This window comes from Furipterus horrens, unplaced genomic scaffold, assembly GCF_987537825.1.
Source record: "Furipterus horrens unplaced genomic scaffold, mFurHor1.1.pri manual_scaffold_9, whole genome shotgun sequence".
NCBI classification, from domain to species: domain Eukaryota; kingdom Metazoa; phylum Chordata; class Mammalia; order Chiroptera; family Furipteridae; genus Furipterus; species Furipterus horrens.
This window is the reverse complement of record NW_028327179.1, coordinates 41,554,686-41,574,074: the sequence shown is the minus strand read 5'-3', so window position 1 is coordinate 41,574,074 and position 19,389 is coordinate 41,554,686. Positions and strand designations below refer to the sequence as shown.

General features: G+C 31.6%; 1 protein-coding gene across 1 annotated transcript in view; it reads right to left on the bottom strand.

Annotated features, from left to right (window-relative positions):
- Positions 1 to 849: 849 nt before the first annotated feature.
- SEMA3A (semaphorin 3A) overlaps positions 850 to 19,389 on the bottom strand; it is a 216,703-nt gene continuing 198,163 nt past the window's right edge. Inside the window, exons 15-17 of the mRNA XM_090287280.1 lie at positions 16,255 to 16,322; positions 3,807 to 3,949; positions 850 to 2,481 (exon numbers count right to left, since the gene is read on the bottom strand). Coding sequence (XP_090143406.1) covers positions 2,026 to 2,481; positions 3,807 to 3,949; positions 16,255 to 16,322 — 667 coding nt within the window. The 3' untranslated portion in view covers positions 850 to 2,025. The remainder of the gene's footprint in view (positions 2,482 to 3,806; positions 3,950 to 16,254; positions 16,323 to 19,389) is intronic.

Here is a 19,389-nt window from a genome sequence, read left to right as displayed (position 1 = left end):
TCAGTTGTAAATATAGAAGAAAATGCAGCACTGAATTTTGGTACAGTTAAGATACACTATAAAAATAAAAGAATGACCTATTTTTGGAACATTCTTTGTTCTTTGACTTATATTTCACACTTTTGTTTTCTCCACATGAATCTGTTCTTCAAATAATTTAAAATTCAGCTGGCATTTAAGGACATACTTTTAAAAGTAATACTGTATTAATCAATGGAGCTTAAAATTAAATGTAGAATATTTTTAGGTTTTCATTTGAAACAAGTGTGAACAAATTGTTTATTCAAGGTGATCATTAAAACTGTAAATTGAGCCTCTATCTGTGAAATGTTACAGCTGATAGAGAATTTTTAGAAAAATTCACTGTAGTCTCAGGTGAGAAATTAATGCTGAGTTAATTAGAATCCCAAGTCAGAGTTAGAATTTCAATGCTGCTTTCATTAAGTAGCAATAGGATGTTTCTTTTGCATTTTTGTCATGATGTAGGACCTAGGGCAGGATTTCTGGCAAGGGGAATGCAGTGCAAAAGAAACTATTCCAATGCTGATGGTTTTATACACCCTGAAGTCAATGATTCGCAAGAAACCATCTTAGGACAATAAAGCAGGCAAGCCCTTAAATAATAATCTTTTAACTCATTTAATAGTTGTAAAAGACAAAGAGTTTTACATGTTTAAAGTGTGGATTGTGTCCTGCAAAATAGTTTGTATAAAAGTCACTCCCACTGACATGAAAATAATTAATGTTCTTTAGACAGATAATTGTCTTAATGTGAGATAAGAGACAGTACACGTATAAACAGAGTTGAGCAATTTGTTTTTAAGATGTTCTGAATATTACTGATCTTTTAAAAAATTATGTGACACAGAGGTAATTCCTAATGGAATCATAAGAGATAGTTTTTATGTCTCAAATATGCAGGATTCAAATATAGAATTAAGAGACTTTTCTGTTAATATTATATTAAGATAATGCTTATTCACTTCATGAAATATGCAGTTCCTTTTCTCATTGACTCATTAAGTACAACAAAATGCATTTAACAAATCATTTTGTTTCTTCCCTTTTGGGGGAGGTTAAATGCTCTGTTTTTCTAAGAACATTATGTATGTCAAAATTAATTTAGACAATACTTGAGGAAGGGGAGGTGTTATTTATTTGAAATCCTCAGAGTAATAAAACATAATTTATATCCAGGTTTTAGGAATTACTGCAATGATGTGTATATATATTTCTAAAACAGTACTAGCTATCCCTCTGAAAACAAAAAGTTGAAAAAAAGCAGCACAGAATTGGAATTTTTAAAACAAAAACTATATAGCACAATAACTGTAAGATGAAAACCTACTCTAGCTTAGAAAAGAGCTAAATTTTACTGCATATTTGTCATGGTACATTTAAATTATAGTTTTAATAAAATACATCTTTAGATCAAAGCTGAAAGAAGACATCAGTAGTAGATCAGTGTATTCCATTTTTCTTCTGGATGATGGATGGTTTATGTTTTTCATATTTCTACAGACCATTTCATTTAGTATCATTTTACTCCTCCAGTACATATAAACACGAGTGCTGGTAGACAGAAAAATATCCTTGGGTCCAACCACATTTTGGAATATTCATCAGCTTAGTAAATCCATGCAGTTTATTTTAAAGTTTTAGTTCAATAAATGGCTTTGCTGATGCAATTTTTCTTCTTTAGATGGCAATATGGCAAATGACATTTTTATTTCTCAGGCAAAGAAGAAAGCGAAACCTGTACAGTGAAATCCCATAGGAAACATTAAGTCTGCTAAAGTGAACATCTGTGTTCACCTGACCTCTATTATGTGTTGATATTAGAAAGAAAGCCTGTTAGGAAAGTTACTCATGGACTTAATTTATAATTGGTGGAACTCAGTTGCATTTCCCACCGTTGTAAACATCCACATAATGCCATGAAAAAAGTTCATGTATATTGCATTTTTTCCAGTTACTGTCTTAGGCAAGTTTCTACTTGTTTGAGGTTTCTAGAGGTAATGCAGCTCAGACACTCCTAGGTGCCCTCTCAAATTCGTGGGTCCTCCTGTTTCTACCTTTCTTATTTTCCTGTAAGTGCTTCCACTTGTTGCTATTCCCTTGGGTGTGTCCTGGCCTCTGCCTGCGTTGTTTCCTGTCCCTTTTCCAAACTTGTTCACAGAACTCATCCATAGTATTCAGGTTGGGGTGGTTAATGAGCTGCATGAAGTCTCTGTACCAGACCTTCTGGCTAGGTGTCATGCTGTTGGACATTTCTTTGGTCTTAGAGCCATCTCCATCATCATCTTTATGAAGAAGTTCTTCCAAATGCTCTGTGTCAATGACTTCCAGGGTCACTTTAAGAAGAGTTTGCATGAATCCATGCTCCACGGCATGACACAGGTAGTTGCCTGAATCCTTCCGCTGCAGACTACGCAGGAGAAGGCCTTGCTCTGTCCTGATGATGTGGTCATCCACTTTAATCTAGCAGAAGAAAAGAGAACAGTAAAAAGATATATATTTAAAAGAAATAAAGTTCTGAAACTCTGTCTCAGTAAAAATCCAGATTATGTGTCGAGGCACATTTTAAGTCAATAAAATTTCTAGGTTAAGATAGCATTTTGTTACCAGAAAAAAAGTGATAAAATTCATGTCAATTGTTTTTAAGATGCCTTGCAAACTATTGGTTGCCTATGGTTTTAATATATTATTTCATTATAGTAATTTAAAATATTCAAGATAATGTGAGGAAAGTACAAAGATATACTTTATTCTGTACACTTGATAGAAGGCATATAAACATAGAGAAAGTTAACATTAAATATTCAAATTGGAAATACAGAACCATGATACTAGAAAATAATGTGGCATTAGGTGAACACATAAAATCTGAAAAAATAAAATACAAAACTCAGCAGTTGAACAAGCAGAAAAAAGCATGGGACTACATGCTTAATAATTAGTTATTTAATTTCCTGGGTCTTAGATGTGACATAAAAATGCAAATATGTTCTTGAATATATTTAACCTTACTTTTATTTTGAATACAGTTTATAACAGAGACCTCTGAAAGTCTATGCTGGTAATGTATAAAATCAACCTTGACATTTGTGTGATGTAATTCCATATATAGAGACTTCTTCAGATGTCAAAAAAGATAATGGGAGAATTTTTATCTCTATATTCAGATTATGTTTATAAAACTGCACATAATACATTTAAAAATCACATAGTCTGGTTGCTCTTATATAATGCTTTTCAAAAGCTTTGAGTTCTTACTGCGATTTTCTCTGCACAACTCTTTAATTTCACAGAGGAATAAATGTATTCATTGAGGAGAAAACTGTCTGATATTATATGCAAATTTCATATCAGAGTTCATACTGGGACCTTAGATACTTCATCCTAAATCTACTACTCCCTTTCCCATTTGAGGTGGAAGTTAATTGAGAAATACACATTCAGATAGAATTAATTGAACAAAAATTAAAATTAATAGGATGATTTTTTTGTATGCAAACGTAGATAATATATTGCCTTGTATATAACTATAGAAAGAAGAAAGGAGATTCTAAAATATAGCTCCAAATTGCTTCTGGGATAAAACTCACCTTTGTCTCTCCCACCCCTAGTATATAGCCTGCCATATAATCAGCCTTCAATGAATATTGTTTAATGAATGACCTATTACTGGGTTTAGAAAAGGATAAAGATTCACAGTAATTCCCCCCCTACCCCTGCTAGTCAGCCATGTTGGGTCACTTAGCATGTGTCAGATAAGAATAATCCAGTCCATTTCATTCCTATACCTCCTCTTTGCGCTCTTCATTTCGCCGCTGGAACTGCCAGTAGACCAGAGCTCGCTGTGATTTTGGACTGCATTCCAGGAATGTGCTACTATTTTCTACTCCGTAGATGATTCTTTCTTCAAGGCTGTGGCTATGGTGATTATCTGTTCAGTGAAGGGGAAAATGAAACGAGGAAATGTTACAGAAATAAACTCTACTTCCCAAAGTATTTGTTTGGAAATTCAGGAGGTAAATTTATTGCCAAGTTGGAAGTCTTTTCCAAATTGTTTGAGGATGGCAGAAATGTCAAGGATGTAAGGTTTCGGAACCCAAGCGTTTATCCAAATACATTAGTTTGTATGGATTGTATAAGACATGGGCAGATATTTGTCTTCTAGGAAATAGCATTATAGTAACAAAGTCAGTCATGTGTGCAATATAACTACATTTTTATATACCATGATAATAGTCTCAAAAAAAAACTATTTTCACTCGAAAACTCTGCCCGGATTAACGGGGCCAGTTCATACTGTACTATTTTCCAGCGGAAAAGTTTTTCCACAGGGCTTTGAAAATAAGGTTTTGCCTTTTTCTATTTGTTTTTTATCTGTAAAATTAAATTCACCAACCAACATTTATCTCATATTTTACAAAAGGTAGAGTTCAGGAAGTTTATACTTCTTGCCAATAACCCTTAAATAATCCTCCACAAGTTTGTTCTGAAGATCAGTTGGTGTGAAATGTTTGGAATGGCTCAGAAGAAAGATGCATAGTTCTAATGCAATGTGGTTTCAATTGTCCTTATTTTAAAATGACACATCTTTTAATATTTTCAAGAATTAGGCTAAAGAATATGGCAAGAGTATATAATAAAATGCAGCAATAAGAAATCCTGTTTCCTGATTAAGTTTCTATTATTTTACCCTTTATCTAACCTCCTTCAATGTGGTAAATGAAACACAGTTAAGATCAAAAGTATGACATAGGGAGTGTAGGTAAAACTCATTTAGAGGAAAAAAGAACTCCTTATTATCTTGTATAATCCTGTTTCCATTATGACATCCTGTACAATCTGGAACTCATTAAATTAGTTTAGAAAATAATAAATATATTTTCACATGCACAGAAGGCTGACAGTATAGACAGATAAAAATATTTTGTGCTCTATTTCAAACTTGGCTAGATTTTGAATTTTAAAGTTTTCTCCCTTTTTTGGCATCATGTTGACAGTTTCACTCTCCTTATAATCTACTGAGTACTTTTGTCTGTCATAGATAATATGATTTGCTCTCACTAACTTTAAAACTTTCCAAAATCCTGCTTGCATCCAATCCCTGTACACGGCTGAAGTCCATCATCTCCGAGCTCACCCTGCCTACAAGCAACCTTCTGCCTCCATTTGTTATCTCTGGGGACATCAAATTCAGTGTCTTTTTGTTTATGGCCTGCTGAATGAAATAGAACTCTCCTAATATTGAGAAATATCTGTCCCTTCTTATTTAAAAGATCAATCTTTTAGAATTAGGGAGAAACCAGGAAATCACTGACATGTAAAGAAATAATATTTAACTGATTTAAAGTCACTTTTTTTTCATATTGGAGATATATGTCTTTTTCAATATCTATATTGAATATAGTAGCATTTTTCTTTTTTTCTCTGAAATTATTAGTATATCTTTGATTGAATAGATATGACACATGTTGCTCTACTATTTTGCAAGATACCTACTTCCCTGGATAGAAATAAATTGAATGTCTCCTGTGATTCCGGAGCTACCATGAAAAATTAAAATGCCTTGTCACAGAGGTCAATGCAGCAGGCATGGAATTCTTTTTTTCCTCCTGATAATTGCTGTGCAGTTTAAACTTTTTGGATTTAGAAATCCTTTAAGTTGGAATATTAGCCTTAAAAAAGAAGGAAATATGCAATAAGCAACAACGTAAGTGGACTTTGAAGACATGCTAAGTGAAACAAGCCAGTCACAGAAGAACAAATACTGGATGATCCTATTTATACGATAAGTCTAAAATAGTCAAAACCCTAGAATTTGAGAGTAGAATGGTGTTGGGCAGGGGTCAGGGGAAGGAAAATGTGGAGTTCCTATAAATGAGTATATAGTTTTAATTATGCAAGATAAATAAGAGTTTGAGACCTGCTGTACAAAACTGTGCTTATAATAAACAGCATTGTACTGTACACTGAAAATTTGTGACGAGGGTGGCGCTCATGTTGTGTTCTCACACCAGTACAATTTTGAAAAGTAAAAAAATTGATATAGTAAACATTATTTTACTTTTAGGAAGAGAGTTTTCATTCAAGTTCAATATTAATGAATCATAAGATATATGACTGCATGGCAACATAGAATAAAATCCATTGGAATAGAAACAAACAACATGGTGATCCACTAATAGCTTCTGATTCACCAACCATGCCTCCCAGGCCTACTACTTTTCTTGTAGACTTTTCTGTCACTTAATCTATGTGATTAAAAATATCTATAGGAATATAAGGTATAAGTAAGTTATTGCTCTCAAACATAGAACTCTTTAAATACTCTAGTATAGTAGTTGCCCCACAGCTAAGAATAATGTAACTTGTACAATAAGAAAGAACAGATTTTAACATTGTCATAATATCAATTAAGTACCTTAAAAAAATCACTAGTTCTCATCTTACCAATTAATTTAATTATCCCATCTGGTCCATAGAGAGCTTTTGGTTAACCTTTCTTACAGTCCTTAGAAACCAGCTCAGTTTTTAGTTTCTCTTCAAGATTTTTCAATATTTCTCTGGTGAGAGCAAACATTTCCACACACACACACACACACGCACACACACACACACACACATGCACAGACACACATATTTTATTAATGTTTTCTTATATTTAAAAACATTTCATTTTAACTACTACTTATCAATAAGACAAGAATATATTTGATTTAATTAAGAACTTACAAGTTGTATTTAGTTTAATATAGCAAAAGTTCATGGACTTTTCAAGACAAATCATGACATTATGTACGTTTCCACTTGAATAAGAAAAGAAACACAACTGCCGAATTTGGTACATTGGCTTGATGCCTTTCATTAGTTTACCTTGATAAGTACTTTTGCCAGTACCTTAAGGATTCATTCCCCTCTAACTTGGCCCTTTTTATCTCTCGTTTGTCGAAATAAAAAGCAAAAGACAATCTTCTAGTTAGTAAGCAGTGTCATATCAACCTTAATAATAGTATGTGGAGATACTATTGTCTTTCTTTGGTTTGACACCCCCTTATTTTATGTTTGGTTGGGTCCTGCTGCCATCAGCAATAATTTCAAAAAGTAAAGCATCCACTGAATACAGTTGTTTCTGTTGATTCCACTGCAGCAGAATGTTTCTATCATCAGTAACTTTTAATTTCAACTGGAACTTTCATTTAAAGTGGCCTAAGCCAAGCATTCATTAATTTGGGTGCTCAGATGTAACAACCTGTACATGTTTTTCTGTTAATTTCCCCACATTTGACATCTAATGAACATATATCCAGTATTTTAGAAAGAATGATGAGAAGACACTCAATACCCATTCTTTTTCCTAACCATTGTATCCCAACCACTTGATCAAATTTTGTGCAACATCAGAAACATTAGATGTTGAACAGCCATGTTTCTCTCTCCATCCTTTAAAATCTTCCCTCTTTCTTCTCCCTGCTCCTCAGTCAGTCTCTCTCTCTCTCTCCACCCCAACCCTCAATACCCTTCGCTCCCCCTCAAAAGATTACAAACAGGAACAATATTTTGATTGTCTTCTAACCTTACTAGATTGTCAATATTTTCTTGGAATACAAGCATACTCTCATACTGACTGTTGTTTAAAGCAAACAACTGCATAGAAACAGCAGCATAGTGTAGTTACACTATTTTTTCAAAGCATATACTATTGAACTCATAATTACCCAATATAAATCAAAAGCTCAACTGAGAAAGCGTTGTTGATTAAAGATTTCTTGAAGGATAAGAAATCTTGCATATTCATAGTAACTATAAACTATAATATCCCCTTGGATTAAACTAGTTGATCAGAGAGCTGTTTACATGGAACACATTATGCAAATCCCATGATATAATAGATTTTATTGAATTGTATGGGGTCCCTCTGATTTTCTCACTGTGTTTATTTTGTGATGTTTTTGAGTATGGTGTTCATTACATTGTAGTGTTTCTTGATGTTCATCTTTAATTTTTTTCTCTCATGTTAATTTTTAGGAATTATTTATATTCTCTTGAATAATTTACTTTTTCATGTACTCTGTGAATCATCAATTGATCATGTTTCCTCCTCTACACTGACTACAAATATTTGTTAGAAAAATGTATATCTTACCCTTAAAACTTCTTGGTAAATATGTTCCTACTAAATGCTTGCTTTCGTTCTCTGTCAGCATACTTGCTCTGCCTGTGTGACATTATTGTTCTATCTTATGTTTGTTTTTAATCAAATAACTGAAAATTATATGAAATATATTAGGTAATTTAATAATTATAGGTAACAAAATATTTATAAGCTTTTTAAAATATCCTTTTTGTTGTCCTTAAAATATAGCTATATAAAAATAACAGTATAATGACAAAAATAATAATAAATATGTGAGGTGTTATTATTGCTATTACCAGTCTTGTGATAGTTACAACTGTTAATTCATTTAAAACTTAAAATCTGTTGTTGAGAATTCATACTACACAAATGATGAACCCCTTCCCAACATCAATCTTACTCCCTCATCACCATCAAAGAAAGTATTTCCTCTTTTATGCTTTCTAAAAATCTTTTCTGTATATATCTTCAAGCACCTGTAGTCTTTTTATTATAATTATTTATTAATCTAGTTATTTTTCTCCATACTGTATATTCTATAAGATAGTCATTAACCCTTAGCTGAAGTCTGCTGAATAGCAAATTCTAAACTATTCAGTTTGCGTTTATAAGCTGAAATCTCACGTAAATTTGATATCTTCAAAAGTTACCATAATTTTATTTAAAAATTATTTAAATGTTAACCAATTAAAAAGAGCATAGAGTTTATAACCCTTATTATGATACAATAGATTGTTAAACCACTGTTAACTGTAAACATTTCAACTATTCTAAATTTGTTAAGTTTTTGAATTTTACAACAGTTGATTTGAGATATGGTGGGAGAAAATAATGACTAATCAAGTACACTCCAAAACCAAAAATTCCAAATAGGAGATAATAAGAAGAGAAAGAAATTTGGTAAATTTTATGGATATATTCTCATATCCCCAACAACCCTTAAATCTCTAGAAGATGTCCTTGGCGATGAGTAATCTTGTAGATTTCCAGAAAGAAAGCATTTCAATTTAATCCATTTTAAAGTACATTTCACACTTAGAAAGCAACTATTTTGAATACAAACTTTTGTCATAAAAATTACCAGTAGACAAGAAGGGTTTAGTTGTTAAATTTGCATAATGAATTCTCATGGGCTGAACTGAATATTTAGAGCAAAATAATTGAGAGCAACAAACATTAAAATAATTTAAAAAGCACCAGTGTGTTTGAATAACACAATGTTACAATATGTTGCAGCTGTTAATGACAAGAAATACTGTTTTTAAGGAAGCAATCCTCAATTAATCACTTCCTCTTTTAGTGGAATAATTTATGGAAATGAAATTGAGCCTAATAAACCAGAAAGAATGGGAGGAAAGAAAGAAGTTAAATAAATTGCTTCCTTTTGTAACAACAAAAATCCATGATATCCATCATTTGGCTAGAAATATCATATGGCCAAAGGCCTTATTTAGTATCTGATTCCCTTCCAATAAAGCAGAAACAGAAGGCATCACATTTCAGCTTTCCATTTATTTCACTCTCCATTTTAACCCCATAAATGTCTTCCAAGATTGAAATGTTAATAATGTAAGAATCTCAAAAAATTAGATGTCATGTAGAAAAGACAAAGAGGAGTGAGTTAGTGAACATTATATTTATCAGCTATTTAATCTCTGTTATCATTTTTGATGTCTTCCCATTATGATATTGAAAAGCTGAATTCCATAAATAAATATAAAAGTAAAACAATTTGGGTGAGGGGCAAATGGTTGTAAATTATTTTAAAAAAATATTTAGCAAATATGACTAATTGCTGAACTACGTAAAGAGAAATATAATTCTATTTTTGTCACATTGTAAGTTTATATTTTACAGTATAAGTTTTTTTCTCAATAATATTTACTGCTAAAGGTAAAGCAAAGAAGGATAAGAAGTGTTGCCCAGCAATTCTTGGTGACATAGAAAATTGCAGATATGCATTTCTTCAGTAAAACATCATTACTTAGATTTTCCTTACTAGATTCTAGATGATTTTCTCCAGAAATAGAACAGGCACTTTATCACTAGAAAATATTTTAATTTGGCTTCAAGTGGATGAATTGTATTTTTAAGGAGCAGTAGCTAAAAAGGCATTTTATGGGTGAGCAAAAACTCTTGGGAAGACATAAAATATTTAAGAAAAAAATTGAAGACAAAAATTTCATGTGTTTCAACATGCATGCATATTCTTGAATCCGACTACTAAGATGGCTAACAGTTGATTTAATTTCATATATTGTAGTGCACTTAAATTCTGCAGTCTGTACTAAGCTATATAACAGGGATCCTGTTTGTTTATTTATCATGATAGTACAGTTTTCTCCAATGTTTTATATGATATATACCAACTAGTTTGTTTGTAAATGCTGAATATTAGTTTGCATGCATGCATGCACCCCCAAATTAACACATATGTATATATTAAATCCATGTGCTTACTATGTCTACTTGTCAAGTTACACAAAAGACTCAATTAATAAAACTTTAGAGAAAATTTAAAGTTAGAATTTATTAACTTTTTAAAAAGTTTAAATTTTAAACTACTTTGACTTATACCCTAAATTAAGATCTGTCTCTGGTTCTGGGAAATAATTATCAACTAACACAGCATTTAAAATTTTATAACTCAAATAGATTCCAATCTTCCTTGAATCCACTGATTCTTGTAGATTTGTGTTTAAAAGTTCTTGTTGGTCCAGAGATAGGTAAATAAATCACAGACAGATATGACCAGGGCATTTTAATTTTATTGTTCATAGGTAATTATTGTTTCAGAGATAATCACTAGTATCTTACTTTTTAGAGATTTATTAAGTTAAAATGTGAAAATGAAATTAAGGTATTAGGAAGTTCCTATGAAGTGATCTGAATAGTTGTATCTAATACTGTGCTTAATATCTTGTGATGCCAGAGTCTCCAATATTTCTTGGCATAGAGCAGGCCAAAACTCAGTTACTTAAAAAGCAACACCAATATGAGGATGTGTACTGTAAGATTAATCAAGTCCATATCAAACCTCTGATATGTATTATTTTCATAATATGATAGCAAATGTTTTTGAAGAAAACACACAATTTATATGCCAGAGTAAAATTATCACAGGAATGTTTACTTTTAAAAAACATGAAACATGGACTTTGATGTTTAATTTACTTTTTCCCAAGAGATATGATAGGAGATGATAGAGAATACCCATTTGCTGAAGCAGAAAATTTCTGTAAACAATAATGAAAAAAACACCTTCCATTTTAATATATTCTCCTTAGAGGTGTTGAATATTAAAAAATATAGCATGCCTAAAATGTTTCCGCTTACAATGGTTAGATTATGGGTGTAAAAACACTTAGGTAATGTCTGATGGCATATTTAAAAACTTTAATGAAGAACAAGGATGACATAAAATATTTCAAAATTGCTTTCAGGTATATATGTATGTTTTGCACACAGATACTATAAATAATTGGATTATTAGCTTAAGGTAGTATCAGAAGATGATTACCGTAGTGATTATTTCCAATGAATATAGTTTCAAAAACGGTTTACAAAAGTTATAGAAGATAATACTGTAGTAAGTTCATTCTAGATGTACACTTCTTGATATTTTAAGATCTCTGATATCAGAATGCATCTTGCAGTTGCTTTTGATCTGAGCTGAACTTGCTTTCTTTGGGAAAACATTTGTTCTTCTGCAACACACTTGAGACCCTACTAACCTGATACCTCTTTAAGTTAAAGTCTTGTTTGAGATTTTTGGGCCACCCTGTTGGTGATTTCAGAAAGTAAATCTTCCTCTGACTGGTGTGGCTCAGTGGATTGGGAATTGTCCTGCAAACCAAAAGGTCGCTGTTTGGATTCCCAGTCAGGGAACATGCCTGGGTTCCCAGACCAGGTCCCGGGTTGGGAGCGTGAGGCAACCAACTGATGCAATGTTTTTCTCCATCTCTTTCTCCCTCCCTTCCCCTCTCTTTAAAGATAAATAAATAAAATCTTAAAAAAAAAAAAGAAAGTAAACTTGATGGGTACCATCTTGTGGTTCAAAGAGTATCCCTCCCCCTTCAGTACCCATAATTATGATTGAAACAAAAAATTTACTTGCTATCTCCTACATGGCGATTTATTTTGCCTTCATACTAATACTGAAACATATTGTGTCTTGGTTTGATACTGGGAGCAGCTATTAGACTGCTCATCTTAGGCAGTTTTTCTTTTTTAGAAGTACATAAAATAATGGTGTATCTTACATTCAGTGACATTTAAGACGATACGATTTAGTAATTTATTAAAGTTAGAGTTTTTTTAGGGCTGACATCATATTCATCTATCAAATCTTGAGGCGTCTCTTGGGGCTTAATGCTCAGATTCATAGTTGGATTTTTACACATGAATAAAATAATCCAGAGCATAGACCAGATTAGCATCGCTACAAAATACTAAATTTACAACTCTGCTGACCATAAAAATGACACTGCCAAAGATATTTTATGAAATTTTGATGCCAGCCAGAAAGCCATAAATTGATTCAGTTGGGATAATTAAGAAGATTGAATTTTGTGAATGTTTTATTATGGGACCCTAGAAAGGAGATACATGTATGTAGAACAGCCATGAGAAATATTGCAAAGTAAAATTCAATGATGGCATTCAACTAGAAGTTAGGATATAAAATATTTCAAAAATTCAAAAATCTAAGATGATAAATTTAAAAAAAGTGTTACTTATGGTGTAGGTTTTTCTTCTCTGGATATGTAGGTCATAGTATGACTCATTTTTGTTTGGCAAGGATAAGGTCATGGGAGGTTGTCTTAAAGGTAAATTGACTCAGATATTCATGCTGTTGAATGCAGTCAGACCAGCTCAAATTTTGTTCACAGCAGTTATTTTGGAGAAGGAAACATGTTGCAAAAACCTGAGGTTTGTCTTTAGCATTCTGTATGAGGTGTGAGTGGAAAGACAAGAAGATCTGGCAGCACGTGTACATTTAGGGGCTTATACTAGAATTTCCCTAGGTGAATGGCCACCAGTGCGGAGGAGAGCGTCCTGGGTCAGGGAAGGGGAGCTGGGTTTGTCTGCATCACCGAGGCCAGCTCACCACGAGTGCTGCCTTTACTCAGAGGGCACAGAGCGCTGAGTGAGTGCTAAAGGTTTCATCGAGAGTAAAATTCCTTCCACTTAATTCTGAATTATTTTATATAGTCTCTCTATTACAACCTCAGGATATGTAAAATATGGAGTGTTACAAAATCTGCTTAGCATTACAGCTGGAATTGATTGTCCTGAAGTGTATAATTTGGCTTCAAGTTGCTTAGCAGCTTTCTTGAAAACATCTCATATCTTTATATGTTTCCATATGAGCACAAATATTTTATTTCATGTGAGATGTAACATTAGCAAGACAACATACATGACTTCATAGGGCTGAGCTCTGGATTCTTGCCCATTTTACTTTCAAGTATTGATAGCACCTATTCCAGGGTAATTCACTGATTCCCAGTGGTAAGCCTCAGCCTGGCCATGTGGGTATGCCTGATTTGGTTTCCAAACATTTAAAAGTTACTATAAACTTTGATGTATAGTTTTTTTAAGTTTGGTCAATTATCATACAAGCAGACAGGAATAAAGAGGCCTTCAAAAATAAAAGGAATGTTTTACTGCTGCAGAGCTTCTTAGAGTATTTTACCATTGCCTCCCATGTATCACAAGCATCTACTTAGACTTGTGTGCGCACACACGTGCATGCGTGCACACACACACACACACACACACACAAACAACAGGACACTGAACCACAGCAATCTTTTTCCTCTCTACAGTATACACTCCAATGGAAGAATCAGGGAGAATGTGATTCACATTCATTTTACTTTGTATAGCTAAGCAATTCCATATTACCAATTTTTACAGGCTTTCACCAACCTAATTTTATTTAAACACAACTTTAAAATTGGAAGCTCTCTCATGCCTAGTCAATCAACAGTCAATAGCAATAAGTTATTCACAGGTTCAGTTAAAAATAAATAGGTATTTGGGAAGCTTTTCCTTGTATATGTACACTTGTAATTCCAGCATATATATGATTTAAAAAATACTAATTGGATCTAATAGAGGACTGAATTGCTAAACAAATGGATATATCAGTAAAACATCGCACTAAAAACTGTATTAAAATAGTAAAATATTGTATTATATTAAAAATTGATTATTGGTAAGATATAAACATATATTTATAAATACAATTCTTTAGTAGTCTTCAAAATATAGCCTAGTTCCTTCATAGAGTAGTGCATAACAATTATTTATTAGTTAACGTATTGATGGTATTTCTGGACATCCCACTTCTAAATATGATGAAATTAATAACAGCATATGACTTAAATCATTTATAAAAAGAATAGATGTTATTTAGTTCAAATTTCTATTGAAAAAACAAAACCATAAGTACAGCTTGAAATATTAGATCATTCCTTTAACAAATATTTATTTAATATATATGATATTTATTATCATGGTTTTCATAATATTGCTTCTGCTATAGCCCTTGAGATATAAGAATGAGCAAAGTAACAAGGTCCATACTAACATGGACATTAAAGTTTGATTAAAAACAATCTCTAGTTACATCATCTTACTTCTATTCCCAGTTATTATTAGCTTCTTCCTAGCTCAGCAAATAGATTCTTTAATACAATGACTTAATAATTTATAAGACTGAATAGCTTAAATGTGCTTATCATAATTCAATATCTTTACATGAAATAGATGAACAGAAGAGTAGTGAATGTATTGCTGTCTAATTGAATTATGCCATTTGAAAAGTTTAAAGAGTGTAGGTCAATAAAGCACTATATATGTACTATGACAAAAATTTATAACATTTGCTCTAATATGGTGACTTTTTTTGCTTTATAAAAAGAACAATAAAAGACAGGAAAGTCTTTGGCAAGAAAATTTCCAAGTATAATACATCCCAAACAGGGTAAATTCGTGTATACCTGTCTCCTGGTATTGGCATCCTCCGAACAACCCTGTGAATGCTCATGAATAAGATACCAGTATATATGGGATACCTAACAGGGGATGTGACTTTCAGAAAAGTAGCTAGGTTTTGGAATATATGCTAGAGTATTTCTTGTGCAGTGTGTTTTCTTTTGTAACATTCATGAAACATGAATATTCTACGTTCAGAATGAGTAGATCAAATCTAAGTTAACTGATAAAAATATTAGACCTTCCTTTAGGTTTAATGTAAATGGCACCGAAAAAGTTAATAGGATAATTATATTCAATTACATGTAAAATGTTTACATTTTATATTTTAGCTATTTTTAACTATGAATTGTTCATTATAGTGATGTCATTGATCAGTTTCCCCAGCAGGGGGAAGCACAGCTTCATTATTATTTTTGTAAAGGGTTGAAGTAAGGTAGTAAGATATACTACAGTTTTAGTCCATTTTAAATGAAGATTGGTTGGCATTTCAGCATTAAATAAGCATTTTGACATTAAATAGGCCTTGACATCTTTAGTAGGCATAAAATAAATTTGGTCTAAAATCCCCAGTTCAGGAGAATATCATATTAGTAAATAAGTGTGAAGACACTGGAATTATTTTCTACTTGTCTAGGATAACCAGTAACAATGTATTGGATCTATTTGAGCATATTGATGAGTACTTTGCATGACTTCTTTTAAGAATACACTTTCTTCTTTGATATATTTAAATAAATAAATACATGTGTGTACACACATACACACACACACACACACACACACATTTGCCTATTATTCTCAGGTTGCTCCTATACATGAACACATGTACTTAAACTGTTATTTTTTGTTAATATGAGAAAATTGAGCTTTTAGTCTCATAAGGGTTTTTTAAAGTCTTGAATTTATCATACCTGTAATAATAAGACATACTTCATTTCTTTGTGTTCTTTAGAATTGTCTTTCTCTTAAATTTTCTTTCTCTTTAGTTGCATTTCTATAAGTATTCTGGGAGAATTGTGAGCCCTATATGTATGTAGATATGCATTTATTTTATCCAGGTGGTAGCAGGTTAAAAGATGAAAAATGTTGTCACTTACCATGGTGTTGTAAATCTGAACAGTGAGTCAGTGGGTCTCCATTTCTTATATCTTGTCGTCTTGTGCGTCTAAAACAATTCATTTGAAAGGCATTATTGCATCTCTATTCCCTCTTGGGAATTTGTCATAAGAATTAATATGAATCAAAAATCAAAGACTCCAGGTGTATGTAAAAAGAGATCATCTATGTCTGGCTAAAAGATTTTTTAAAAGCAGCCTATTATACCAGTAAGAGCAGTCTCCAAGATGATCAAAATGGCAAACAACATGCAAATGTATTAACAATGCCTTAGAAGTCTTTCAAAGATATCGAATAACAGAAAATTCATGTTCTTTTTTTTCCTACTGGATATTAATCAATAAGAACATAGCATCTAGAAACTCCTAAATTTTTAACATTTTAAATGTTAATTCTGAGCAAAAATCATGAAATAGAGAATAACAACCTATTTCTTCTTAAACAGATAAATGTTTTTTCTGATCACTAATGAGGGAGTAAGATTGAAAATTAAAATTTACGTGAATGTTCTCTTTCTCTTAACACATATACATAGTTTCTTAAATAGATTTTGTTAAGTTTAAAAGTATTAAGACTATGAATTATATTTTTAAGTTAATTTCAAGTTTTCTTTTATGGTTGTTATATTAACCTTTTTAAAACATTTCTTTTATGATCACAGGACTATGATTGCAAATTGATTTACTGTGCAGTGAATAAAAGAAGAAATTCAACAACAAATATTAAGGGTCAAGGCCTCCTTTTGTCAGAGTAAGACTAGAGAGAAGACAATGAACTTACCTTTAAATGAAAAGCCAAATTTGCTACAAAAATCTAAATGAGTTTCTCCTTCATTCTACTGCTCAGATTATGTTAGTTGCGGTACATTCTGGGTGTCCTGTCTGCATTTGGCTAATGGTTGACGGGAAGGAGGAGATTGGCTCTAGCCATTGTGGTGCAAACAAGATGTGTAGCTCCAGAAAGAGGCTAAAAATGGAGATTGGCTATGTGTAACAGACTGGAAAAGATTGCGGACACTTGTTCAACTGTGTTCTGCATCTATTTTAGTGGGTATTGTCTTCCTGCAAAGTTAGTTACCATCCTGAAAAGAGCTCTTACAAAGGCCATTGAGAATTGCAAACATGGAATTTGTTACTGTATTCATAAATTTAGAAGTCCAAAGTATTTATAGATTCCTATTTGTAGAATTGGTGAGAATATCAACAGATGTTGCACATTTCAAAATTGAGCCAACGAGAAAACTTGTGAAACCCGAACCACAAAGCACTTTGGGAAGGCATATTTTTTACTGCATTTTAAGCTTTTGAAAAATGCCATTACAAAGAATATATAAATATGAGGTCTTGAAACATCCTTTTCAAAGACACATGAAACTGGATTAAGTCAAATCTGCAAAGCACAACATTTTTGAATAACAATTCATTCCATCGTGGATTGCAGGTATGCAATAAACACATTTAAAGTATGTAATAATACACAGCTTTTTAACATATGATAGATGTAGTGATGGTTTTAATCTTTCTTATTAAAATTGGCTTAAATTAGAATGGATTATTACTAAATTAGCCAATGTTATCACTCACCCATGGAAAGGAAATAATACTCAATTTTAGTTCAAACATAAATACACACTATTTGAGTAACATTAGGAGTCTCATAGACCTAACTGATTCAAATAACCATAAAGTTTTTAATAAAATAATTAATTTGCTTTAAAAACTGCATTTTCATTTATTAAACTATCCATAGTTTCTTTAAAAAATAACACATTTTTATACTGACTTTTTTGTTTTAAACTTAAACTTCCAATGAAGTCAATAGTAAATGATACAAACATGTCATCTCAATTCTGAATGTTAAAGGCTTAAGAAAATTATATTTATTAAATGGAATAGGTTAACACTAAATTTTCATTCAATATTATTAACAAGATAACTATATAGATTTTAATCCATATGGACAGATTATGTGATAAAGGTGAAGATTATTTACCACTACAGTCAATGTTATCTAAAGTGTGTAATTAACAGATTTTAGTAGATATTAGGATTATTTTTCCCCTAATGTTTTCCGAATATTTAAAATAAAGAATATATTGTGGAATATACCTCATTAGCACTGAAAATATCTACATTCCTAGCTTCTTATAAAACATTAACTATAATAATAAAATTTATTTCTCCTAAAATGCAGTTGCTTAATAATGTTGATTTCTATTTTATATTTCAACAATTTGATGTGCACACTGTTAACTTTAGGTTTATATTAGCAAGATATTGTATGTTACTTCCATCTATCATTGTTTGATTTTTAAACAGTGGTAAACATCAAAAGAGAAAAGGAGCCATGAGTTAGGGGTAGAGAACGTGTTGAGATAATGATTTTGTCAAAATAAGAAAACACTTTTTTTTTTTAAAGCAAAGGTAAAACAAATTTGTATACAACTTTCAGATTGTACAAAGAGTTCCCTGAAGTATAACTGAGCCTCCTTAATGTAACACTACAACGAAGTGATCAAATGTTTGTTCCCAATATATCCAATCTTCCAGATAGTGACTTACAGTTATATGTCAGTATATTTTAAAAAATAACTCCTATGCATACCTTAGCAGTTTTTATTCAAGCATGACCTAAAAAAATATTTTTAAGTAGTGTTATCAAGAGTATACATAAAATATTTTTATATTATATATATCCAGAATGATAGTTATTTTTTATGTAGTTTTATATTTGAAATTCAAACATTGCAGCTACATGAAGATACTATGATAGTACAGTAGCCTTAAATTTGGGACTGGTCAAATAAAGATATATTTGGGTTAAGTAAAGATGTATTTCAACATTGTATGAAAATGTGATATCTTCACACCTAGAAACAATTCTTTTAAACTTTTATAATTGGGTTCCTGTGTATTCTCTAATACTCTAAAGGTAAATAAAGTCTTTTCTCTGAGAATTTTCTGTTCATCTAAGGACATAAATTGCCTTATAAAGTTTAGAACCAGGATAAAATGTTGCTGGATAAAAGAATAAAAAATATTTTTTTGACAAAACAGCATTTTCATCAAAAAGTACAAGGCTCAGCCTAGATTCTGTCAGTGACTTTTTCTGTGACT